This window comes from Panthera onca, chromosome D1, assembly GCF_046562875.1.
Source record: "Panthera onca isolate mPanOnc1 chromosome D1, mPanOnc1 haplotype 2, whole genome shotgun sequence".
Classification (NCBI taxonomy): Eukaryota; Metazoa; Chordata; class Mammalia; order Carnivora; family Felidae; genus Panthera; species Panthera onca.
Window position 1 is genome coordinate 58076342 of NC_138348.1, and position 26903 is coordinate 58103244.

A 26903-nucleotide genomic window follows, 5' to 3' on the forward strand; every position below is an offset into this window, starting at 1 on the left:
ACCAGAAGTACTCTCCAGTCAGGGGCCCAGAATATCCGAGTTTGTTAGCTTGTCCACACACTTGCCGTGTGACTTTGGATGTGTCACTTCCCCCTTCTGAACCTTAACACTTCTCTCACAGGGCAGTTAGGGGGATCAGACAGTGAAAGTGTTTACAGATTTAAATTGTAGTATAAATGTTATTAGATGAACACTCTGAGGCCCTGAGAGGATAAATTAAGGTCAGTCACCAAGGAGGTCAGTCACCTTTAGGGTCAGTCACCAAGGAGGGATGCTAGCCCAAGCTTCCTGACGCTCAGTCCAGAGCTCCTTCTGTCCTCATAATAACACTGGCTTCCTTTCCCTTGGTCCCATTTTGCTTATTTATTTACTACATCTCTGCACCCCACCCCTTCCCACTGCTGAGCCTCTCCCTACACACACACACACACACACACACACACACACACACACCATCTCTGGGTCCTATGACCCACCTTTTCAATAAAGCCACTCAGAGCAATTTTTCTGTGTTCATACTGTACTGTGTCCTTACAGCTCAGCAAGCTGTGATGGAAAGTGTTTGAACTGGGAAAACAAGGGCTACGTAGTGAAAAGTTCTTAGAAAGCTGACCCCTAAATTTCCTTAACAATGGTCATTGCGACTACTATGGTTGCACTATGGTTGATTACTTTTGTGATCTGCATGTCAGTTGTCTATATGCAGATGAATGCTTCTAGGAATGACTGAGAAATGGTTGTTTCACCAGGTGGGTTAGATACATCTCCTGCAATCCTGCTTTCCTCACTCACTTCACACAGCCAATCAGTCTCCCCGCCTGCCCCCACCTCTTACCAGATCACCACCTAGGCTTGGGTCGGGGCTCCAGGTCTGGCTCACAGCCCTGTGCCTCACCCTGCTGCCTTTTGCCCTGTCCCCGCCAGATCTCCTCCTCACAGGTACCTGGTGATTTTTACAACCCAGAAGGGATGCTGTCAGTCCTACAGGAAAACTCTTTTAGGGAGCAACTGGGATGCCTAGCACAAGCTAAGCTGTCCCCAAGGTTTGTGGAATTAGATGAGATTGAGCTATGGAAAAAGGAGCCAACATTTATTGACTATCTTCTCTTTACATAAATTACTTAATTCTCTCATTGGCATTATTGTTTTGAACGTTAAATTGGATGATGCTTGTCAAGGGCTTACTTAGCCCAGTTCCTAACACTTAGTCGAGTGCTAGGATTATGATAATTGTGGTAACAATGACCCTGCAAGATGGGTCATCTTGAATAGATGATAGTGTCCCTCTAACAGGGTCGTGGGGTTGTTACCGCAATGATGAGAAAACTAGATGGAAAAACTGAGGATGCACTTGTCTAGGCCATCCAGCTAGTGTTTTAAATCTAGGACTCTACTCCCAGGCAGAGCCCTCCGCAGTTCACCTCCCCACTCCATGGTTTTTTGCCCAATCCCAGGGCCTAGGGGCTCCTCTCTCTGCCTCAGCCGGCACCTTATCCTGTTCTCTATTTTCTTTCCCTGTTCCCTACTGGCCTAGAATCTAGAAGGTGCCTTTCATACCTCCTCCTGCCCACTTCCTAGAGTCTTCCTGTTAGATATTGGACCACACAGAATCACAGAGAGCTGAAAGCAGCACACCAGCAGGGGCAGCTCGTGCAATGCAGAAATCGCCTCTCCAAGTCGGGGGTGCTGGGGCAGGTCCCTGGCACACACCTCCAGAGGAGAGAGGCTCAGGGGCCATTCCTAACCTGCAGAAAGTTTCCCCTGTAAGAAGCTGGAACCGGCCTCCCTCTGGTTCCTTGCATGACTCCTGCTCTGCCTCTCAGGCCTCCAGGAACAAAAATTTGAAGTCCCGGTCATGATGCCCTCAGAGTCTGTGCTTCAGTGGCCTCTGGGGACTGTAGCAGCACAAGGCTTGGTTCTCTCCCCACCCCCTCCCCAGCTCCCTAAAGTAGAGGGGGGATCAGACAGCAGATCCCGTTCCCAGCAAGGCCCAGGCTGGCCCGTATCAAATGAGCTGTGTTTATCTCTCAGCCCCCGCTGGCGGAGAAGGCGGGACCCAGCCCCAGCTGGGGTGCTTGTCAGAGCCAGCCCAACTCTCCAAGGATTGAATAATGTCTTTCTTCCTCAGTCCCCTCCCCCCACCCGGGAGGGGGCCGATTGCAACACAACCTCGAAGAAGCCTTCGGTCTGAGCCTCGTTGCTGAAGAAACCCTGCACTCCCACCTTCCTTGGGGCGGCCCTGTAGCCTGGCCCCTGTGCCAGTTGGCACCCCTCCCCCTTGCTGCCTGCTCAGAGCACGGAGACAGAGGGAACGGCTCAGCCCATGCCCAGGCCAGGAAGCCGGTTGCCCCACCAACAGACCTGGCAGTGGCTGAGAACGTGTGGGGCCTGGCAGGCCGGTCCCTCAACCCCAGGAGGCCCTGGGGCCACAACCCCACCCAACCACACCTTCTAAGGTGAGGCACAAGGAAGGGTGGCATTGCCTGGGGCTCCCTTTTATACCAGGGAGGTGAGTGCCCCAAGGCCATGCCAAAGCCAAGCAGAAAGGGGACCAGCCAGGCCGCAGCCTCTTCCATCCCTGCAGTCCTGGCTTTAGCCCCCATCCTTGCTTATGGCTGGGAGGAGCTCTAACTCCTTTTGCCACCAAATCACCTTGTGACAATGAGGAAGCCTTGCTCTTCCTTCTCTCAGCCTCAGTTTCTCTTCTGCAAAATAAGGGGGGTGGTGAACTTTGATCTCCAAAGGTTTCTGCACAGATACTGCTTATGAGTCTGTGATTTCTCAATTCTAAGACTGCGAGTTTCTAAGATTGAAGATTTGAGAATTCTGTGCTTCTAAGAGCCTACATTTCATGAGAACATGAAGCTTCTGTGATTTTGTGGTTCTAAGATCTGATCATTTCAAGCTTCCACGATTTAGGATATATTGGTGGTGCCACACACCCAAGCTCTCGGGGCTTCCAAGGTGGGCTAGGATAAGGTTCAGGGAGCCAGTGAGTAACATGAAGAAGGAGGCCAAGTTCATCTCTCATCCCCTCCTTTCCCATCTGCTCCCTTGATCTTCTGTGGCCTTCTCCCACCTGCCCTGCCCTTGGGCCTGCCCTGCTGCCCCTCTCCACCCACCACCGTACCTCATCCCATCCACCTGCACCCACATTCCTCTCCCCAACTCAGGGGGCAACTGGGCCTACTCTTGAGGATCTTTTGGAGTTAATGGCCCCTAGCAGTGATGTCTAACTCAGGGAAAAGACAGCAGTGGAGGAAAAAGACAGTTGGCCCTGTTCCAGGCTTTAGACAGAGAAGAATTAAAGTTGGACAGGCTTCCTACCCCTCAAAATGCATGTAGGTGTGTGTATATAGTCCAAAGACCCTGGCTTTGGAGTCAGATAGGTCAGGATTCAAACTGGATTTGGCTTTTATCTGTAGCCTGAGTTTAGACAAATTACTTAATCGCTCCAGGTCTCAGTTTCCATATCTGTTAAACAGGATTAGTTTTGGCTACCTCTCAGGGTTATTGTAGAATTAAATCAGATAATATATGCAACGTGCCTAGTGCCTGACATGTATTAGATGCTCTGTTAAATGGTAGATTAGGGGCACCTGGGTGGCTCAGTCAGTTAAGCGTCTGACTTTGGCTCAGGTCATGATCTCACAGTTTGTGAGTTTGAGCCCCGTGTCGGGCTCTGTGCTGACAGCTCAGAGCCTGGAGCCTGCCTCGCATTCTGGGTCTCCCTCTCTCTCTGCCCCTCCCCCACTTGTGCTCTGTCTCTCTCTGTCTATCAAAAATAAATAAATGTAAATGGTAGGTTAAAAACAAAAAGCAGATCCGGGTGCTGACTCCAAACTTCCCTACCAGTCTGTTTGTCATGGTATTCCATTTGTTCCCACAATTTTATGGGCAGCCCCCAGACACCCATTAGGGCATGAATATCAGGGTACCTGCCACTGAGGTCACATCTCCCAGGTGTCATTTACAACCTCACCAACCCTGTTTCCTGTGGCTCCCCACACTCTCCTAGCCGCACTCACAAGCCAGATTCCCTCAACACCCCCTCTGCCTACACAGACCTCAGGGATGGGATACAGAGATGAAAGGGGTCAGGAGGCTGGAGAGGGAGGGAGAGGCTCACAAGGGGCCTTGAGAATCCAGAGGGCAAAAGAAAGGCACGGAAAAGTTTTAAACCGGGGCATGCCCATGGTCAGATTTGCATTTTAGCATTATCAGTGTGGCCACAGGAGTGGAGAATGGGTTGGAGGAGTTGGAGGGCAAAACTGGAGGCAGAGAGACCAGGGAGGCTGTTGCAGTCACTGGTTGTGAGAGAATGCTGGCCTAGGCCAAGACGGAAGCCGCGCCCATGGGCAAAAGTGCAGATTTGAGGAACACTTAGGAGGTATGGTGGGCGGGCTTTGGGGCAGGCTGGATGTGGGCGGGGAGGATAAAGGAACAGTCTACAGTAGGAGGACTGAGGTTTCAGGCCTGAACAACCAGGTGAATGGGGAGCACTTGATACAAAAACAGAAAGTGTTATTATCATTAGGTGTAGTAATGTTACTTCCTGCTATTCATTCATTTATTGAGCTTTTGTGTATCAAGTCTTCTACAAGTCTGTGGGCCTGGGCCATGACTAAGTAAGACACAGTCCCCATTCTCAAGAAGCTCACAGCCTAATGAAGAAGATGGATAGATATAATACAGCTGACCCTGAACAACACAGGTTTGACCTGCACAGGTCCACTTATATGTGGATTTTTTACACCACGGTACTGTAAATGTATTTTCTCTTCCTTATGATTTTCTTAATAACATTTTCTTTTCCCTAGCTGACATTATTGTAAGATTACCATATGTAATACATATAACACACAAAATATGTATTGATTGACTGCTTATGTTATCGGTAAGGCTTCAAGTCAATAGTAGGCTACCAGTTATTAAGTTTTGGGGTGAGTCAAAAGCTAAAGGCAGGTTTTTGACTCTGAGGGGCTTGGTTCCCTTAACCCCCACATTGTTCAAGCATCAACTGTACATACAGTGTGACAAGTTCTATGACAGTGAAAGCACAGAGTCTTTGGGGAAGGCTTCCCCCCAGAAAAGATGCCTGGCCTGGATGTTGGAGGGGTTAACAAGATGCAGACGGAGGGGAAGGACCTGTCAGGCAGGTCAGGAGCTACGTGCAAAGGCACAGAGGTGGGGGTGACTGTGGTTCACGCAAGGCCGCTGCAGGTGGCTGGGACGTGCCGGGTGCTAGCTCCCCTTCCTGCCCGAAGCATCCGCTTGAATAGGCCATAGCCAAAGCTCTTCCCTAGCTTGACACTGACTTAAAGTCGCTGGACTTAGTTGGTCCCATCTGATCTCAGGGCAACAGCGTTTACCATATAGACTCTAAATCTTATCATGTCACCTCAGACTGCCATGAGCTGGCTCTTGCCTGCTTTTCCAGCAACACTGTCAGTGGTGGCCTCGTTTTCAGCCTCCCCTCCTCTTGTTGAATCTCTCACTCTTTCACCACCCCACCAGGCTCTTTCGCACTTCTGCGCCTTCCCATGCGGTTTCCTTCACTTGGAATGTGATTCTCCAACTCCATGTTTGGCCAACTCATTCTCATTCTTCAAAAGCCTGTCTAGATGCTGCCCTTTCGGTGAAGCCGCCCCACCCTTCCAGGCCAGCTGCCAGTCCTTCCTCAGGGCTCCCACAGAACTGAGTTCAGCCCTCTGTGACAACTCCTGTCACTGGGTTTGAAGTACTTATTAAGTGCATTCTTCTTCCTTACTCAACTGTGAGCTTCTTCAGAGCAGGGACCACATCTCATTACTTTTTGGGTCTCTAGTGCTCTGCACAGGTCCTACACAGAGTTGGTGCTCGATAAATGAACGTGCCATGAAAGAATTGAGTCAGCGGAGAGGGGAAGTTCTGGAAGAGGAGGTGATTGATGGTCCTTAATCCCGGAAACCTCTTTAACAAAGAAAATACTTCATCATGTGGTAAGATGGCACTTTTAGCACTTTGACCCTTAGCACTTTGACCTTGCCACCTAACCGGAACTAGCCTTTGACCTCCCCTTTCCAGCCCTCACCATCTAAACTCCCAAGCCAAATACCATGTAAAAAAGGGCAGAAGCCCGGGTAGGTAAGGGGATGAGCAATTCCATGATCTTCACATGTAAGTCAAAGTTTCCAATCTGTTCCATCCGAGGTCATCCCACAGTCTGCTTTGAAACTCTCATGCTATAAAGGCCTCATAGGGGATAGTTAGGAGTGGGTAGTGTGATTGGGAATTCTTCCAAGAAGAAACAGAAAAGACAACCAAAAAGAAGCTTCTTGGATGCAGGGGAGGCTGGAAGGGACCAGGGGATCTGGGGTGTGAGGAGAGAGGCCTGGGACTGTGGCTGGCCTGTCCCCAGCCTGCAAGAACTCAAGAAACCTGAGCGAGCCAGCTGCGCAGGAATGTGAGAAAGTTTACATCTTTTCCCTTGCGCCCACACAGCCATTATTTATTTATAGTTCCCTTTCATGCAAACAAACTTGCTTCCCTCTAAGACATAAGCTCTGCTCTGGGCACTGGCACCCAATGGGGGAGGCCTCCTAAGGGAATCAGAAGTGAAAACCTTAGGTCCTCAGTAGCTAAGCTGTATGACCTAGGGAAATGGCCCTCACTCTGAACCTGACTCCTCTTCTCTGGCACATGATGGATGTTCAGGAGTACAGAAGGACCTGAAATGAGAGACCTGTCAAACCAGGAAAGGCAGCTCTGTTACCAGCAAGTGTCGGGGGCGGGGGGGGGGGGGTGTTGCGGGCAGAGATGAGACCATTTACATGCTGTTCTGCCTTGGACATAGATACTTAGATTCACAGAATCTTAGAAAGTTAGGGACTGAGAGATGACATCCAATCCTTTATTTTACAGATGTGGAAACTGAGTCCGAGAAGAGAGGTCGGGACTTGCCTAAGATCATTGATTTATGCTAGCACAAACTCCAGTGGCAGTCTTCAGATCTGAGGGGGGGTGCTTATAGGAACACCCCTTCCCTAAGGGGGCAGGACCAGAAGAAATGGCTTTGAATTGCGAACAAAAGGATCCAGGTGAGATATAAGGAAGAATCCCAGCTGTAAGAATGGGTAACATAAGAAGACTGGAACCGCCTTCTCTGGGATGGGATGAGATCCCCTCCAGGGGGTTGCCTGAAATGATCTCAGCACTGCATCTCCCAGGGGCACCGCTCTCACACCAGTCCTTTTCTTTGGGAGTCCAAGGGATTCAGGATCCCTCTCCCAGAGACTGGCGCCATGGCTGGTGGCTGGGGGAACTTGAGAGGCCAGTCCTGGAACAGGTGCAACAGCTGGAACAACTGCGCAGCTGTTACCCAGCTCCTGCTCAGCAGCCAGCTAGCCAGTGAGTGAGACAGAGACCTCTACTGGTGGGAGTGAGGAAGTGCAGAACCACCTAGACAGACCCAGAGAGGGGCCTGCCGGGAGCCAGATGTCAAGCCTTCACTCAGGTGTCCCCCTCCCCCGTGTAAATCTGGACAGGTAGATGGGGATGCAACTAAGCTGAAAAGCAGGGCAGGGTCCCTGCCGGTGGGTCCCCCTACACACCCACTGTTCTAGACCTCCTAAGTACTGGAGGGGCCACTCCTGGTGTCTGAGGATCTATTGACTCCTCCCTAGCAGGACAGGAGTACAAGGCTGCAGACGTAAACACCCTGACTTCCTTTCCCGAAGCTCAGAACAGGCTCAGAATCAAGGCAACAGCATCTTTGGATCTTAGAGTCTTAGAATCACGGGATATTAAAGCCAGAAGTGTCCTCAATGATTGTCTCTTGGGGTCAACCATCTCTCTTTACTGCTGGGAAAACTGAGGGGGAGAGAAAGGCAACTTGTCTGGTGTCTGTGTGGCTGGAATTAGTAGCAGAGCCAGGCTGAGGCCCTGACCTTCTGATTCCAAGTTTGTCCTCTGTACTACTTCATACGATGGGAGCTCCCTTCCTGCCCTATCTCTGCTTCTGCAGTCTGGGATTCTGTCACTTGGAAACAGAAGCCTCAATTCCCACAGTTCACATCACCTTTGGAGAGAGGCTAGAGCAATTGATGGTTTTACCTGATAACTGACTGTCTCTTGAAAGCAGGACTGGGCAGCGGGAGGGAAGAGAAAGCAGAAGCGAGCCGGATACCTTGCGGGTGGGAGGGGGTGGGAATAGTAAGGGAGGAGCACAAGGAAGAGGCGCTGACATAGGGGGAAGAGCACCAGAGAGGGAGTCAAGATACTAGGCCGGTTCTCGTTCCACAGAGAAATGGATACCCAAACTGACTAACATCATACATGTATGTGTCTTCACCTGGGGCTGGGGTCAATACCAGTCAGTGACCAGGTCACAGACCTGGAATCGGGGTTAAGTCCGTGGTCAGGGCTTTGAGGATCAGGGCTCAGCCTGTGGCCAGAGCTGAGACTCAGTCCGGGTTGAATTCAATCTGTGGCTGGAAACAGAGCCAAGGACAGAATAACCTTTGTTTGAATAGCCTTTTTGCACTGTAACTGAGGAGCAAACTGCCATGTGTGTTCACAGGCCTTTGGCATTCCGCAGGGCTGAGCCACCTCAGGAGTCTGACATGACACAGACTTGAGAATTCCCATCCGTTGGTGTCACTTCTGAAAGCACCTAAGGTGTCACCAGGAGATTTCTTATGTACAACGGGCCTTAGATCTTACTTGAACTAAGACAAGAACCATCATAAGAGACCTCCAAATAGGACTCTGGCAAATGACTATAGAATAGGATTGTTCCGGGGCGCCTGGGTGGCTCAGTCGGTTGAGCCTCCGACTTCAGCTCAGGTCACGATCTCACGGTCCGTGAGTTCGAGCCCCGCATCGGGCTCTGGGCTGATGGCTCAGAGCCTGGAGTCTGCTTCCGATTCTGTGTCTCCCTCTCTCTCTCTGCCCCTCCCCCATTCATGTTCTGTCTCTCTCTGTCTCAAAAATAAATAAACGTTAAAAAAAAAAAAAGAATAGGATTGTTCCTAGATTCATAGATTGTCAGCACTAGACAAAGTGAGGCTCCGAGCAGGGAAGTGATCTGTTCAAATTCACACAACCCATAAGCAACAAATCTATTCTTTAATAAATTTGCTGTATGAACTTGGGCAAGTCACTCCCACTTTCTGGGCTTCAGTTTAACTATAGGAAAATTGGGGGGGGTAGAAGCAGACGATTTTCTAAATTTTTTTAATGTTTATTTATTTTGAGAGAGAGAGAGAGCATGAGCAGGAGAGGGGCAGAGAGAGAGGGAGACACAGAATCCGAAGCAGGCTCCAGGCTCCGAGCTGTCAGCACAGAGTCCAATGTGAGGCTCAAACTCACAAAATGTGAGACCGTGACCTGAGCTGAAGTCGGGTGCTCAACCGACTGAGCCGCCCAGGTGCCCCAGAAGCAGATGATATTCAAAGGCTCTTTCAGCTCTGACATCCCAGAATCTGAACACACCCCTCTGAATACCAGCCCACCTCACTTTAACTCAAGTCTGCTCTGAGTTGTTTTCTTGTGCGTCTGTCGCTAAGACACTGCCTGAAGGCCAGTGGAGGCACAGAGGAAGGAGAGCAGAGTGGATCAGGTGGCCAGGGAAAGTTTGCTGGAAGAAGTTTGACCTGGCAAGGTGGTGAAGGCCTGACAAGATATGGGAGGCCAAGAGCAGGGGTGTGGGTAGGACAAGAGCAATCCTGCACAACGATCTGATTCTAGGACATCTTTCCAAGATGCATCAGGGGCAATGGTACCCAGAGAAACACCTTGGGAGCTAAGAACGATGTGCCAAGAGGAAGGGAGGCAGGCATAGAGGGCATTCAGTACTAAGTCCCTTTTAAGAAACAACAGGTAAGTGTTAGGAGGAAACCTCCAGGGCCCAAGGAAGGGGAGGAGGAATTTACTGAGTACTAGGCATTGTGCTGGCTGACTGAACACAGTCACTTCCCTTAATCCTCCCAAGAACTCTTTGGGTTCCAGGTAAGTATGTGTCTTAGGTGATGAAATCGAGGCTCAGAGAAGTTGTGACTTATGAGAAGTCACACAGCCGCTAAGGGGCAGAGGCAGGACTTGAACCCAACAGAGTTCCTTCCATTACTTGTTACTAAGGACGTCTATGAGTCTCATGCTAAGGGCAGCCCAGAGACGACCAGACTTGCAGCCTGCCCTCACAAGCAGAGACAAGAATGAAACAAAATCCAGCACTGCCAGCTCAGGAAAGTCATGTGCCAAAGAAAGGCAGCAACGAGGGAGTGGAGCTGTGGGGAGGGCAGAGCGCTAGGCGGGGAGTTGGGAACCTGGGGTCTTCATCCCAGGCTCTGCGCTGTGTAACCTGAAGCAAACCACTGCCCCTCCTTGTCCTCAGTTCCTTTATCAGGTATTTCAGGGTTTGAACTAAACTCCTTCCTTCTCATCAAGAGAATCTTGGTTTTGTTTTCCATCCTCACAGTATTCTAAGAGACTGGGGATGGAGAGGAGGTCCAGGAGCCTCTGGCAGAGGCAGTGAGGGAACTGAGCTGCAGAGAGATTATATAAACTGTTTGAGGTTACACTGTCTAAGTGGAGAAGCATGAATTTGGGAACTGATTTTTTTTTTTTTTTAAGACGCTACCATGTACCAGCTAGTTGCTTTATTATATTTTCTCCAATTTAATTCTCACAACAGTCCTGGGATTTTTGACTCCCATTTTATAGATTGGGAAACTGAGGCTTAGAGAGGTGCCCTCCATCAGCTGGTATTCAGAAGATCTGGGATAGTGAAGACTGGTCTATCTCCCTGTGCCCTGCTGCCTCCCAGGGTCTTACAGCTCCAAATCAGGGTTCCTTCCAGATGCTTTGCTGTGCAGCAGGGGGAAAAGCATAGGACTTGGAATTGGAGAGCTCTGGCGTTGGATGGCTTACTAGCTCTGTAAACTTCAGCAAGTTTCTTCTGTTACCCTAAGTTTTCTCATCTGTAAAATGCAAATGATAGTACCCACCTCTTGGGAGTCACGTGAGGATCACAACAGATAACAGAATGAGGTTACCTAGCGAGCTCTTCTTTCTTTGCACCGGCTCCCTTTGAATACAATAGTCTTTACATCTCCATCACCTTCTTCACACCCTTGCAGCCAAACATACCCTGCTCTCTGCTGAGAATATAAAGCACCACCACCAGCCTACACACATGCGCACAGTGTCCTGCCTTCTCTCCCACTGCCCTCAGTCCCCCTCTCCTCAGTTCCCTGGCAGCAGCCCCCCTGGCCCTGAGTTTTGCCAAGTTCCCCCCAGTATCCCAGACTCATCAGCCCATACTGGTCGGCAGAGGAGTCTCCACTCTCCCCGCACAGGTGCTGCCTGGAAGGCTGCCAGAACAGTGTGGGGTCCCAAGTCCTGGCACTTTCCCTGCACATCCCAGGGGCTCGCATCCCTCCTCTGCTTATCCAGCCCTCCCCTCCCCTACTTACGGGCTCGTGCGTGAGAATCCAAGGGGAACCAGAGCAGCGCGAGTCCCAGCAAGGAGGAGAGGACCCTTACCTCGGGAACCATCCTTCCTTCCCCCGGGGCCAGGCCGCCAGGCGCTGAGCCAGGAGGGGCGTCGGGAGAAACTGAGATGAGGACACTGAGGCACAGGGGCACAAAAGCAACCAGGGAGGGCTGCTGCTACAGTGGAGAGTCAGAGAAGGGTCGAGTAGGCGGTGAGAACAGAAAGAGAGGTCCAAGGTGGGAATAAGAGGAAGGTGGAAAGAGGACAAGGGAAAAGGAAAGACAGATGGAGAGATGGAGGAAGGTACGGCAAGAAGGGAAAGCAATAAAAGCAAAGGAGAAGGTGAGAGGGAGGGGAGGAGGAGAAAGACGGGGAGGACAGGGGTCTGCAGAGCGCGCAGCGTTGGGCTAGGCGCGCGGGAGCAGCGGGCGGTTCCCGGCGCGCGGGCTAGAATCGGCCGGCGCCCCCTGCTCGGTGGGCTCGGGGTCGGGCTGCGGGGTCCTGGGGCCCGGCGGGCCGGCGGTACCGGCGGCGGCGACGGCGCGGCGGCCACGGGGGCTGGCTGAGCGCGGGCCGGCTGTGCACGCCAAGGGCGCCAGGCGCCGCGCTCGGGCGCATTTGTACTTTGCCGCGGGAAGCAGGCAGCCCCGGCCTGGCGCTGGCCTAGCGCTGGCGCCTCCTCTGGGGCACCGCGGGCTCGGTGGATTGGCCACCCGAGAAACAGGCCCACTTTACCCCTCCTCTCTGGTGCGGGTCTCTGGGACGCACGCTCCAGGCGCGGCGCCGAGAGGAGGCGAGAGGGCTGGGGAGGGGGAAGGGGCCACCCGGGCCACGGGCTTTAACCCCTGACTCTCCGCGGCGCCCTGAGCGCAGGAGGACGCAACCCAGTTAGGCTTCAGGTGAAACTTGGGGGCGGGGAAGGATGAGATGTCCGGGAGGGAGAGGCGAAGCGAGCTGCGGGACCCGCGAGGCGCTCAGGGTAGGGCTCTGGGCGGTGCGTGCACATCACTCTCGATGGAGTCAGGCAGGACACTTGCCATTCTTAATTCTGTTTGTGGTCTTGGACACGCCATCTCAGGATCTAAAATGCGGATCTTAATATCTCCCCACTTCTTTTTGCGAAGATGAAATGAGGTAATGAACGTCAAAGTATTCACATCTCAAAAAGAAGGGGTCGTAATCCCATGCACCTAGAATACCCTTACCAGTTCCCCTTCCTACCCACACGCTCGGTGCCTAGGTTGAAATCCAGTCCAGCTGGATTCTTGGCCCTTCCTCTGGAAGTCTTTCTCTACTTTTCCCCCTCCCACTCCCAAAGGAGGACATGGTCTCTCCTTTGTCTCTGCAGGTAAGGCTCCCACCTCTCTGAGCGTGATGACCGCGTTCATTCCTCTTCAGTGAGAGCTGATTGTCAGTCACCTTTCCCACCAACGTGAGCTCCCTGTGGGTGCTGCCCTGAAACCCATGATTAATGCTCCATACCTTGTGTGGAATGAGTGCATGAATTAGTAGGACGCTTGAGCTTTCCAGATAAGAAACACCCAGGCTCTGAAATCAAAAGCCTGGGTCTCTCCCGGCTCTCTCCCTAGCTTGCTGGGCCATTTTGGTGAAGTTCATCCATCCTGCTTTGGATCTCAGCTTCCTGCCCAGCTTCTCTTGCAGAGCTACTGGAAAGCCCAGTGAGCACCCAGAAGAGTGAGAGGTGAGATGGGAGGCCAAGCCACAACCCACTCTGGTAGAGAATCATTTCTAGCTCTGCACACTTCTGAAAAGATAGCTTCCCGCGATAAGGCTGGGCTCCCCATTCCCAAGTGCTGCCAGGCCATCCCCTCCAGAACAGAGAGCAGGGGGGAGGAACCGGTGATCTCAGAGACAGAACTTCCCCGGGGCTCTCCGAATCAGGGACAAGCATGATCTGCCCCAAAGGTGCCCTTCAGGCTTAATTTCTCCCACTCCAATCCGGCCAGTCTCTTTTTCTCCCTTGAGTATACCTTATCTTAACAGATAATGAGAGCTATGCATGTCATCGTGCTTCCCTTTTTGCCTTGCCTTTCAGGAAGTGCAGTCTCATCCCAAGGTTCTGAGTCAGGGATCTTTTCCTTTCTCCATCTTTATTTATTTATTTTTAGATGTTTATTTATTTTGAGAGTGTGCATGGGGAAGGGGCAGAGAGAGAGAGGGAGGGAGAGAGAATCCCAAGCAGGCTCTGTGCTGTCAGCCCAGAGCCTGATGCAGGGCTTGATCTCACAAGCTATGAGATCATAACCTGAGCTGAAATCAAGAGTCAGACACTTAAGCGACTGAGCCACCCAGGTGCCCCTCTCCATCTTTATTTAAAGTCTGCTATACCTATATATCCGTGTCTTAGTTGTAAGAGACGAATTAAGATTGGCCTGTCCTATATCCTGCCCATTTTACTTCAGAAAAGGTCTCTACCATGAAACCCCAAAATGTCTCAATCCTTCTCTCCATCCTCACTGCTCCCAGAGTTGGGGCCATTGTCATCCCTTACCTGGATTTTGCCAACAGCTTCTAAGCAAGGCTGCCACCCCTAACCTGGGCCCCTTCAATTTATGTTCCTCCCATGTACCCTAAGAGTTATTCTGATTATTTCTACCGACAAATCTGATCACATCACTTTCCCCTTAAAATCCATGATTGGAAATAGATAAATATATAACATTAAATGCAATGTGGTACCCTGGATTGGATTCTGGGACAGTAAAAGGACATTAGTGGAAAAACTGGTGAATAAAGTCTATACTTTAGTTGATAGTAATGTAGCAATCTTGGTTTCTTCGTTTGGACAAAGGTTCCCTGGCTATGTAAGATGTTAGCATTGGGGGAAGTAGGGTAGAGGATATAGGGGTCTTAGATAAGAACTCTACTATCTTTGTAACTCTTCTATGAATCTAAAATCTTTCCAAAATTAAAAAAAAAAGTCTTTCCAAAATGAAAAGTTTATTAAATAAATAACAGAAAAAAATTATTGGTTTCCTATCATATACAGAATAAAATCCGAAACTGGTAACGTTGGATTCAGGACTGTGGGCATTTTGGCTCCTACTTACCACTCCCATCGACCCTACACTTCACTACTCACTTCCCCAAATTGGCTGTGATTTCCCACACCTTCACATGTTTGCATATGCTTTCCTCCTGTCTGCATCATCTTTTTCCTTCTCTATCTAGTGAATTCCTTTTCACTTTCAAAAGTCAGCTCTGAGTCACTTTCTTCTCCAAGGCCTTCCCTGAGTCCCCCAAGCAAAGCAAATTTTTGGTCTTTGTGTTTCCCAGAGCACTTTGTATTGTAGCTACCGGCGTGTAAATATTTATTTGCATTTTGGAGTAAATATTTGCATTTCCACTCAGTACTGTGGGGAGCAGGGGCCTTTTTTCATTTATATCTGTACTTCCAGCACTTAGCAAGGCCCCTGACACACAAAGAAATGGAATAAATGATTGCTTCGTGGATGAGTGAAGACCTCAGTGATTTGAAAAGATATTATACTTTCACGGGGGAGGCTTCAGCACCCCTATTGTCCTCGGTTTTAATCAATGATTGACATAAGAAGCAAGCATTTGAGGAAAATCTCTGAGTCTTCTGTAGAATTGTTGAAGATAGTTCTCCAGGAAGATGGTTGTCCTTAAAGAAAGGAGACTTGATAAATTCTTCCAAAATCTATTCAGAAAAAAAAAAAAAAAAAAGTATCTACCCATAGCAATTGGTTACAAGTTTGGTACCTGTTTGCTTCCTTCTTAGGGAACTTGCTCATTGCCTTCCAAGGCAGACCATTCAATACACTGTTGGACAATTCTTCAACTGGGGTGCCTTGGTGGCTCAGTCGGTTAAGTGTCCAGCTCTCAAGATTTTGGCTCAGGTCATGATCTCACAGTTCTTAAGTTCAAGCCCTGCATCCAGCTCTGCGCTAACAGCACAGAGCCTACTTGTGATTCTCTCTCCCCCTCTTGCTGTCTGCCACCCCCCACTCCCACCCCCTGCTAGCAAAGCTCTCTTTTTCTCTCTCTTTCTCAAAATAAATAAACATTAAAAAAAAAAAAGTTCTTTAACTGATATCTGATTCTCCGTGACTCCCCTCACTGCCCCTAGCTCTGCCCCCAAGGATGCAGAGAGTAAGCCAACTCCTTTTGTCTTTTGAGAACTCTCTAGAGATTTGAGACAGAGGACTCCTCTTCCATACTTGCATCCTTACTAGTTCTGGCTTTTGGACCCGTCATGCCACATTATATTTTCTCTTTTCAAACTCACTGAGTGCTTTTGCTTCCCATGTCTCTGCATGTGCTATGTTTTTCTAATGCCCTCCCTCTACCCATTCTTATCTGGCAACCTTACTTTTTCCAGGATTAAAACTGCTCCCTCCTTCATTCATCCAACCCTGTGCCAGGCACTGTGCTAGGTGCTAAGGACACAGTGGAGAACAAGAGAGACACTGGTGCTGGTAGGCCAGGTTCTCATTGAAGTCTGTTACATGGTGTCTGAGTTAGCTTCTCTTTGCTCCATGCTTCTGTGTCTCCATTGTAGCACATGCCACTTGTCACCTTGTATCATCAAAGGTTTCATGTCACCTCCTCTAAAGTGAGTTCCTGGAGAACACAGACTACTATCTTCCCTAGCCTTCACACACAGCTTTGTACACAGTAGGTGCTAAATAAAGTTTTGTCGAAGAATAGCCTTGTTCCTTCAAATAGTCTTCTTGTGACATTATTTGTGGCTAAGACCTCCTCCTGGGCTGCAGGCTCCTTGATTATGAAAACTTAGCATAGTGATAAGGATCAGAGAGATTAGCATAAAGCAAAGACTTCTTAACCCAGTCCACTTAATTCTGTAAGTAAGATTCTAAAAGCAGATTCACCTAAGAGTGAATATAAGAGGACTACATAATAGACTCTACATCGGTGTGCTCGTAAATGTGTAACAACCAGCTCTCTAGGGGTAAAAAAAGCCCTGGTTTATAGCAGTTGCCAATTTCCATGGTGTAGATACTCCCACCGTGGCCAATTTCAGGCTAGCAATGTGACATCACTGAATGTGGAGTTGACGATAGGACACCATTATGTAGTATTTCCATTAGCGGGTCCAATACATGTAAATAATTTCAAGAACATTGATGGTGCAGTGCAGGAATATAATTAGGGGTTGAAGAGTTTGAATGTTTTGAATATAACTTACTTGTGAGTTTATATGATTTAATGTTCAGAATGATAGTGTTAAACAACCAGCTTGCAAAATTCCTGAGAATTTAACACTTAGCTAGCTCTCCTGAGTCCTTAGAATCAGCTCTAGTACACTGCCTTTACTTGATGATGTCCTGATGATGTGAACAAATTGAGTCTTTAAAGCTGGGTCCAGTTTAGGTACAGCGGGAGGAAAGTCTTATTTAAAGGAACGGTCAGAGTTAATTTATTTGTAAATTGAACAATCCCCACTCCACTCCCACCCTTCAGCCAGGTTAGAGTTACTTATCTGTGTAACAAACATTTACTTAAAACCTATTATTGCTTCAGGACATATTCCTTTGAATCTCCAGATATTGTGCATATAGTTGGCTTAAATAAATGTTTGTAGGACGAACTTGAAGCTCACCAGTATTTATTTGTTTGGGTTTTTAGTGTGGCTTCGTGAACATGTCTAAGTCTTTTTTTGTTTGTTTGTTTGCTTAACCGTAGTGGGCCCTCCTCTCTTCCAAGAACAGCTTGCAAACAGAAATTCTGATGGAGAGAGGTATAAGGAACCAGGATGAGGGAAGGCATAGCCCTTAATTTCACAGGGCCCTCACGAGGGAAACAAGTGTCTTCGGAAGATAGAGTGGGATCATCCTTCATCCAGACCCTAAGCTCTGCTACCGGCCAGAGGCCTCCCTACTGCAAGTGCCATCACCAGCCAAGCCAAAGGAACTTATGCTACTGCCTCCTCCATGTTCAGGGGACCTTTGGAGAGCAGCTTGTCCTCAGAGATTTCTGTCTATAGGTCTGTGAAGATGTAGCTAGAGTGCCAGAAAACGGTGCCATATAACTTGGGTCCCACAGCCAGACGGTGGCAGGCACTGTACCCACCCAAAGATGGGAACGAAGAACTACCAGTTATCTCTGTGTTTTCTCCAGCAATATACAGAGTTTAAATTTTTTTTTCAGGGTTACTTTTTTTAAAAATGTTTATTTATTTATTTTGAGAGAGAGAGTGCACGCAGGAGCAGAGGAGGTGCAGAGAGAGAGGGGGAGAAAGAATCCCAAGCAGGGTCCACACTGAGTATGGAGCCCTACACCGGGAACAATCTCACCACTGCGAGATCATGACCTGAGCTGAAACCTGAGAGTCAGACGCTTGACCAACTGAGCCACCCAGGTGCCCCCTTAATTCTTGATCACTGCTATACTCCTGGCTCCTAAGACAGTGCCTGCCCATAGTAGAGTCTTACTGAATTTTTAAATTTAATTAATTAATTAATTAATTTTAAGTAAGCTCTATACCCAACGGGGGGATTTAACTCACGACCCCGTGGCATGTTCCACCGATGGAGCCAACCCCGACTGTTTTTTTAAACAAATGAAAATAAATGGAAGATAGAATACTTACCTGGATGATCTGATTCATGTGAGAAGTGAACCCTAGACTTAAGACTCCAATCCTTGGAATTTAACCACATTAGTATTTTCATCACTGTTATTATTACCTCATATATTATTATCATCCCCCCATCATCATTATCAACAACAGTGCTGCGTTGCACATGGGGGTTCTTACTGTTTATTGACTGACTGAATGAATGAATGAATGGACAGACATCGACTTTACAGCTAGCCTCAAACTATCTTTCTAGTCTTATTTACTATTCCCCTTCCCCCATTCTAACTTCTTACATATACTATGTTCCAGCTACTCAGAAGCAATCATTTTCACTTACCACACTATGTCTCCACATTTCTGTGTGTTGACTTATTCTGCTATTCCTTGTATTTGGAATTCCCATTCTTTGTTTGGTGAGTTCTCATCCTTTCTTTAGGACCCCATTTTGCATCCCATCTAGATAGTCACTCTCACTTCTGGCCTTCCAGTTCACTATGCCTGCACCACTGAAAAACCCATCTCCTGTCCTGAATTATAGCTGTTTGTTGACATAGCTGACTATTCCCTCAGATAAAGAGCTCCTTGAGGGCAGGGACAGTAAATTTTCCTCTCTGTATTCTCAGGAATCATTGCTGGGCCTGTCACATAGCAGTTTCACAGTACTTGTTGAAATCAGCCTGATATCAGGGGCGCCTGGATGGCTCAGTCGATTAAGTGTTGGACTTTAGCCTAGGTCATGATCTCATGGTTTGTGGGTTTGAGCCCCGTGTCGGGCTCTGTGCTGGCAGCTCAGAGCCTGGAACTGCTTCGGATTATGTGACTCTGTCTCTGTCTCTGCCCCTCCACTGCTCACATGCTCTCTCTCTCTCTTTCAAAAATAAATAAATGTTAAAAAATACTAAAAAAAAAAACAAAAAAAAACACCAACAGAAATCAATCTGGTATCAGACATAGGCTACGTGCAGAGCCACATGATACGTGCTGGAGGAGATGATATACAAGGCTGGTCCAAAACACAGTCCCTGACCCTGAATGCTTACAGTCTAATTGGAGACACAAGTCCTTTTCATAGGAAAAAATATCATTAAAAAACAGTGTATTCTAGAATTACATTTGAGAAAGGAGAAAGCTTGGTGTGCTGGAACACGTATAGGACTGGACTTGGTTTCTGGTCCCCACTTTTTACCATTAACTCACTACGTAGCCCTGACACCTTATTTCTCTTCTTTAGACTTTGGTTTTTTTCTCTGTAAACGAAGATGATCAGAAGGCTTGGATGATTTCTAAAGCCAGATTCCAGCTCTGACATTCGGAGTTTGGCTCCATGGAAACTAGGTGGAAGAGACATGGTTAGAGCTCAGTAGTCTCAGTTTGCCCCCTGCTGGTCACTCGGCAACATCACAGTCAGGGTGACAGCTGTAGGCTTTTCCCAGGGCTGGAGACAGCAGAGCTCAGAGCCTGATAAACAAAGAACAGTGGGACAATGACCATTCTAGAAGAGAACCAATCAGGCTTCCCCCTGGTTACTGGTAGGTGGGTATGGAATCCTATACTCCTTCAGAATAAAGGAATTTAGGAGATCGCGCTCTCTGTTCTCAGCCTCCAGCTGAACCCATTTCATATCTGTTTCTTTCCAAACCAGAAGGAGTCAGTCTTTGGGAGGCTGCTTTGTAGTCCTCCTGAATTTTTCTTCTGCTCCCATCACAGTGCTCTCTTCTGAGGCAAATTCTTCATTCTGGTCAGTATAACTATCCATTTATTTATGACAAAATGAGGGTTTCTCTCCCTCTCACTCTCTTCCTGGAGTAGGGCCATGAGCCAAAGTGAAGGTAGTAGAAGGCTTTCTTTGGTAGGGTGGGGAGAAGAGACAGACTGTGCTAGAATGAGGCATGTGGTTTACACTGTTAAGGTAACACTAGCAGAGAGAGGGTTGTCTTTTAGATATTTCATTCAAAGTGGGATTGGGGAGGCCATTTGCCCATTTATTTCCTTATTCTCTATATGTTGAACCCAAGGGACTTCTTTTTTTAAATATTTTTTTAAATGTTTATTTCATTTTTGAGAGAGAGAGAGAGAGAGAGTGAGCATGAGCGGGGGAGGGGCAGAGAGAGGGAGTCACAGGATGGGAAGCAGGTTCCAGGCTCTGAGTTGTCAGCACAGAGCCCCACGCAGGGCTTGAACTTACCAACTGTGAGATCATTACCTGAGCTAAAGTTGGCACTTAACCAACTGACAGCCACCCAGCTGCCCCAAACCCAAAGGACTTCTTAAAGTCACCTCAATTTCCTCCAAAAAGCCCCACAATTAAATCAAAGATGGAATTGGTTACTTGGAATCTTGGGCCAGAGCATAGAGGAAAAAGAATAGGGACTCTGAGGGTAGGGAAGAGAGAAGTAAAAACCAAGGGGAAGGGAGGTGGGGCAGAGACAGAGTGAGAGCTGCTGCTAATTCTATGTGGATTTATAGGTATCTAGAGGGGAAACTGTAGGAAACTAAAGAATTCTTTTTCTCCACAAATGTGCTTGTTTGCAAACAGAATTTTTTCTTTTCTGACAGTGCATGATACTTTGAACCCTACTAAACATTAAAGGCGTGACTACAGGGATAACACTCATTCATCCCACATTACCTGGAATGTGCCAAACACTGTACCCAAAGCTGGCCCATCCGAATGGGCTCAGCATCCATACCTGGCCTGCCTGTTCACTGCTGAATTCTTAGCACCTGTCTTATGCTGCCACCTAGCAGGTGCTCAAAAGAGATTTGTTGAATAAGTGAATGGTAGCTGCACTGTACTTTGTCCAGTAATATCTCAACTCCATGAGGGTAGGAGAAAGTCTACTTAGATTTTCATGCCTCACTGATAATGATAGGATTGAGAGTTATCCTTATAAAATACAAATCCATATGTAGAACTCCTTTGGTTCCAATGTTAAATCTTTCAATAGTCTCCCAATATCCTGAGTTTCTCTGTAAAATGGAAACAATAATATACACACCTCACAGGGTTACTTTAGGTCTAAATGAAATAAACATATCATTGCTTAGCGTGTTCCAGCATGTTGTAGCTGCTCAATAAATTCTAGTTCCTTTTCTTCTCCAATTTTCTAGCCTAATGTCCAATCCAGTGTTCTAGCCATATTGAATTTCTTATTAGTCCCACCACACAGGAATGCCAGGAAGGCCATCCTCTCTGTCTGCCTGGTGCACTCGTCTTGTCCTTCAGAACAGAGCTGAAATGTTCCCCTCTTCTGTGAAACCTTCTGTCCATGCCCTCTTGCTTTCTGCTTCCTCATTACCCTGTATCTCAGTCAAACAGCATGTTTCTGTTATACTTTTTTTTTTCACTTATACTTTTGCCTCTCTGTTAGGCTGTGACCTTGACAGGTGCAGGGACCAAGTCTTACTTGTATTTGTAGAGTGTTTAGAAAGAGTCTGGGAGAGGCTGGAAAGATGACAGAAGGATTAGCTTTGCAAAAGAACTGCTTCTTGGGTGCCCGGGTGGCTCAGTTGGCTAAGTGTCCGACCTCGGTCCCAGTCATGACCTCACTGCTTGTGGGTTTGAGCTCCGCATTGGGCTCTCAGCTGTCAGTGTGGAGCCTGCTTCGGTTCCTGTCTCCCTCTCTCTCTGCCCCTCCCCAGCTGGTGCTTTCTCTCTGTCTCAAAAATAAATAAAAACTTTTAAAAAATCGCTTCTTCCTCTGAAACAAAAGGGAAGGAACTGAAGATGAATAATAGTAAGAATGTAGCAAGAATCTTTAAAGCAACAGGGAAGAGGCCAAATCTCAAGGGGGGAAATCTGGCTTGAGGGAGAGAGAATACAGGAAGAAGATGTCATCCCAAGAGATGAGGAGGGTAGAGGAGAGGGGGCAGTGGTATGGTCAGATCCTTCTCCTTCCTAGATGTGTGAGGTCTCAGGATGGACTCAGCACCTGGCTTAGCAAGAAGGGGTTCTTGGGCCTGCAAGGCAAAACAGCCTGGCCCCACAGAACTTGGCTGAATGGCCTTGCTTCACATCTGAGTCTTTCAGTCCAGCTGGGAGAGGCTGGAGGCTCCAGATGCCAGGAAGAGGGAAGGTTTGCAGTGATGTGCATGAGAGATTCTGAAGAGCTAGTGGTGGTATGGAACCATAGACACGTGATGAGAAAGATAGCAGGTAATCTGGGCAGCAATGCAATCCTCAGAAGATATGGTAAGAGTGACAGAACAAAAGCAGCTGGAGAGGGAGCATTGGTATATATGATGCACTGCTATTTGTTCCAGTTGGCATCTTTTAAAAGAAATATTTATTCGTGAAAGAGAGAGAGAGAAAGAGAGAACGAGCAGGGTAGGGGAAGAGAGAGAGGGACGCAGAGGATCTGAAGCAGGTTCCACACTGTCAGCACAGAGCCTGTCACGGGGCTTGAATTCACAGACCGCAAGACCATGACCTGAGCCAAAGTCAGACGCTTAACCAGTTGCGTCACTCAGGTGCCCCTCCAGTTGGCATCTTTGATGACTGCGTTAAGGTGAGTCTGTGAGTCTCTCTTCCCTCAGTGGTCTGTGGTATAGGTGGGAACTTAGAAAAAAGACACAACTCTGACTCGTTCTACTCTAGGCTGTTGTACTAAGTTTCTTAGATTGTTTCGTAACTTACAAAGCACCCTTGACAACTGTTTCCAGGTGACACTTCAAAAACAACAAACCATTATCTTAATCAGAGTACTTTGATGCAAACAACAGAAATTGTGAGAAATTTAAGAAAAAAAGAGAATTTACTGGAAGGATACAGAGTTGACAGGAAAGCTGGAGAGTTGGATGTGGAAAATGGGTTTCAACCTAGGAAAGCCAGGCAGCAGGCACCACAATTAAGTCCATGCCTCAGGAATGATCTGGAATGGCCACCATCACTATGGTAGGGACTCCCATACCCCCAAGCTCCATCAGGGACCCACTGTGATTGGACACCTACTGTTTCTGTTGCTCTGAATAATTCTAAACTTGTCTACGTTACATTTCATTCCCTGAAGATTCAAAGTTAAGAGAAGTGTGGCCAGGTGGCCAAGCTTGGGTCATAAGTCACGTTGTAGCTGCTGGGGGGCAGGTAGAATACCTCCCTGCTTCAGCTTCCCTAGTCTCAGCAACACTGCAAATACAACATAGAATGGGGCATTCCTCCAAGTAAGAAGGACTCCAGATGCTGATGGTAAACTAAATAAAACAAATTATCCACCACGCCCTCATCTTTCAGACTGCTTTTCCTTTCCACTTCTGTTTTTGTCAGTTGTCAGTTGTGGTCATCATGTAGGGTTCCTAGGCTTGACATGTTAGGACTATCCATCGCTCTCATTTTCCCACACAGTAAATAACTCTCCAGATTTCTTAGGTTTGCCTTACCTTCTGTCCCTGCTATGGCTTTAGTAAGATTACTCTGGCAACAGCATAGAGGAGAGAAGAGACTGGGAGAAATTGGGAGTCAGATTCATAGAATGTTAAAGCTAAAAGAGACCTTTGAACTTATCTGTTATAGTGGTCTTATCTAGGAGTATTCATTAGAATTCCTATGGTATTAATAAAATACACATGCTGGTATCTCACCTTCAGTAGATCTGAGGTGAGATTTTGGTGTGTGTGTGTGTGTGTGTGTGTGTGTGTGTGTGTGTACCTTTCTGAGGTGTGTTCCAGGTCACAAACTGCTCAATTTCAATACCCCCCCTTTTTTTTTAAATTTTGAGAGAAAGCACGTGTAAGCAGGGGAGAGGCAGAGAGAGAGAGAGAGAGAGAGAGAGAGAGAGAGAGAGAGAGAGAGAATCCCAAGCAGGTTCTGCGCTGTCAGTGTGGAGCCCAATGGATGTGGGGCTCAGTGGACATGGGGCTCCATGGATCAGGGCTCCATCTAATGACCTGTGAGATCATGACCTGAGCCAAGATCAAGAGTCAGATGCTTAACTGACTGAGCCACCCAGGTGTTGCACCAATACCCTGTTTTAAAGATGAGGAGACTGAGGCCCAGAGAGAAGTTAGGTGTTTGAAATCATACAATGAGTTAACGAGAAGGGTAAAGGGGCCAGGACCAATCCCAGATCTCCTGGCTTTTGGTCTAGTGCTACTCAGACCTCTTGTTTTTTCCCTCTGTGAAAGGAAATTTCCCGTCTTTATTTGTATCTAAGGAAGCATGCTGCATGTCTATCGTTCAGCTCTTCCAACAGTAAACAGGCTTCAGATCAAGAGCCCCAAACTGTCGAGAATGAGCCCACACCAAGAGCCCCAATCCTAATGGTAGTTAGTTTGATCTCTGGACCACAGGCCTCCTTGTCAGAATCTGGGCAAAGCGCCCTCAAGAACCTCAAGTGGGGAGTGAAATGAGGAGGATCCCTGGATAAAGGACAGTACAGCTGAAGCCATACTTCTGTGTTTGCCAGGATTCTGACTGGGCCTCTGTGCACACAAGACCTTGTTTCAATTACTCATTGACTCTTCTTCAATTCTTGACTGTTCTTTAGCCATCTGGTTCTCATCTTGGGAATCTACTTCTTTCTTTTTCCTGCTCTCTGACTTCCACCAATCACTCTGCCTTGGATTGTTTTACCACCAGTTCAGACACTGTTTCTGGGCAATGGAAACCCAGGGCCTCTGATGCCTTCCATTACATTATATTGCTTTTTTTGATTTTGCTCTCCTTATAAAACTTGTGCTTTCTTATAAAGATTCCCAACAGGAAATGCCATTTGCTTAATGTCCTCCTGCTCCATATCTACCTTAGTGCAAAGAAAGCAAAGGGTAGGAGAATTGCTATAGAACCATCTATCAGAAGGGAGCCATTCTTTCTCCCATACCCTCTGCATCCAGGGGGGCTGGCATCAAAGTCACTCACTTGGTGACTAGCCCAAGTAGGAATGACATGGTAAGAGCTGTCCTTTAGGAAGCAACTCTAAGAGCTGTGGAGCATGGATTGGAGGAAGACAGGCTGTGGGCAGGGAGACAACCTACTGCAACAATCTAGGTGAGAGATGATGGAACATGATTGGGTGGTGGGAATGGAATGAATAGGAAAAGATAGGTGGGAAAATAGTCACTTTGGTGGGAGAAGTGGCAGGATTAACAAACTGACAGATGTGGTAGATGAGAGAAATGTAAAGAACCCTAGGTTTAGAGCTTGAGGAACTAGGAGGATAGTACCTTTAACAGGATGAGGGAAATAAGAAATACGCTGTTTTTGAAGGAGGGTGGAAGACAGTGACTTTGGTTTTGTACACGAGGGATGCAGACATTCAATATGATGTTTCCATCAGGCAGTTGAAAGTGCAGGGCTGGACTCAGGAGGTCTGGATGGCCGGTATCAGTTTGTGAGTTTCAGCTGGAAGAAAGTGTGAGGTGAGAGTGGTAGCACACCCAAAGAGAGAGGAGGACTGAGCCTAGAAGAAAAAGCAGGCTTAAGCCCCAAATAAGGGGGAGGGATCGAAGGAGTCTGGGAAAGGGCTGAGGGGTTGAGAAAAAAACCAGGAAAGTCTGATTTTGCTAGCCAAGAGAGGGGAGTTCCAGGAAGAGACGTGAATAGGGAAGATATGGAGATGAGAACTGACAAGAAGCTGTTATTTTTGGTAGTTAGTTGCTGGTCACTAAGTAGGCCTGGTCACAACAGCTACCCTTTCATGAAATGAAGCAGTGAGGGAAGGTTCTAGATAATTCACATAACCCCCCACTCACTTCAGCCTTAGTTATGAAGGTAGTGCAGGATAAATGTAATTACTTCATAAAGTTTAACATCGCTCAGAATTTCCAAATCCCATCAGTCCTCAACTTCACCGGGTTCGATAAGAGGAAATTGCAAAAACTGGAGGGCGAGGCTGAGGACGACATAGAAGGTAGCTAATAAATATTAATGAGGTTTCGCCTCCCGCCAATCGGGCCAGGGGAGAACCTTCTCCCGGCTCATTGGAGCCCCGCCCCCTCATAAATATGTAGCCGGTACCGCCCGCCGCGCACTGCCCCGCCCTCTACTCTTCTCCCTCGCAACGGACTCTCCCTTCAAACGGGAAACAAGATGGCGGCGGCAGGTCCGAGTACTCGGGCCTCTTCCGCGGCGGCAGCGGCAGCTCTGAGTCGGCGGGGCCGACGGGGCCGCTGTGACGAGATGGCGGCAGCCAAGACTGGGGCCCCGGGCGCGGCCTCTGGTCCCGCGTTGCTGGTGTTGCCGCCGCCGCTGCTGCAACCGCCGCCACCGCCGCGGCCGGAGGAGTCGGGCTGCGCCGGGTGTCTGGAGACCCTGGGCGAAGCGGCGGCCCTGCCGTGCGGCCACTCGCTGTGCCGAGGCTGCGCCCAGCGCGCCGCCGACGCAGCGGGCCCCGGTTGCCCGCGCTGCCGTGCCCGCGGCCCGGGTTGGGCCCGCCGTCGGGCCCGCGACGACGGCCAGGCCGACGCGGAGGTGCAGGGCGAGCGCGCCCGCCGCGGCCAGCCGGAGCGCTGCCGCCAGCGCCGGGACGGGGGCGCGGCCGCCGCGGGGTCCAGGCCGGAGCAGGAGCCGCGCGCCGCGGCCACAGAGCCAGGTGGAGCTTTCCCTCCTCCCTTTGGGGGTCTGGAGCGAGGCCGAGCGCGCCCGGCCTGGCCTGGTTGGGGGGTGGAGGGTCCCAGGCCGTGCTCGAGCGGCTGTGTAGAGTTCGCGTGGGGTTGGAACTGGGCTCTGTCCAGGCGCATCTGTTTCTGAATTTTGAACTTCAGAATGAAGTACGGGCACTATGGATTTGGAGGGGCAGTGAGGGGATCTCGCGCCTTACGGAAGTTAGAAGTTTGGAGGGAAACAGCATTCTTGGAACAAGTTAGGGCCAGGTTGGAATGGTGTGTGGGAGAAGGGTTCCTAACTTT

At 48.7% G+C, this 26903-nt stretch overlaps 2 protein-coding genes and 1 long non-coding RNA gene across 8 annotated transcripts in view; 2 read left to right on the forward strand and 1 right to left on the reverse strand.

Moving 5' to 3' along the window:
• The window catches only part of LOC132661287 (uncharacterized), a 30492-nt gene extending 22334 nt beyond the window's left edge, over window positions 1-8158 (forward strand). The window contains exons 4-5 of the long non-coding RNA XR_009602177.3: window positions 5828-5981; window positions 6904-8158. This is a non-coding gene — a long non-coding RNA (uncharacterized LOC132661287). The remainder of the gene's footprint in view (window positions 1-5827; window positions 5982-6903) is intronic.
• Window positions 1-12259, reverse strand: part of CHRDL2 (chordin like 2) — a 33125-nt gene extending 20866 nt beyond the window's left edge. The window contains exon 1 of one of the 5 annotated variants that reach the window (XM_078433094.2): window positions 11457-12257. In XM_078433094.2, the coding sequence (XP_078289220.1) occupies window positions 11457-11538 (82 nt within the window). In that variant the 5' untranslated portion in view covers window positions 11539-12257. Of the gene's footprint in view, window positions 1-1745; window positions 2204-11456 lie in introns of those variants that run through there. The other 4 variants (XM_060605639.3, XM_060605636.3, XM_060605638.3 and 1 more) reach the window with 4 other exon arrangements.
• A 13782-nt stretch (window positions 12260-26041) lies between these two features.
• Window positions 26042-26903, forward strand: part of RNF169 (ring finger protein 169) — a 106099-nt gene continuing 105237 nt past the window's right edge. For both annotated transcript variants that reach the window (XR_009602172.3, XM_060605633.3), the window contains exon 1: window positions 26042-26587. Coding sequence is in view for 1 of the 2 variants with exons in the window: in XM_060605633.3 (XP_060461616.1) it covers window positions 26086-26587 (502 nt within the window). In the remaining variant the exon portion in view is untranslated. The remainder of the gene's footprint in view (window positions 26588-26903) is intronic.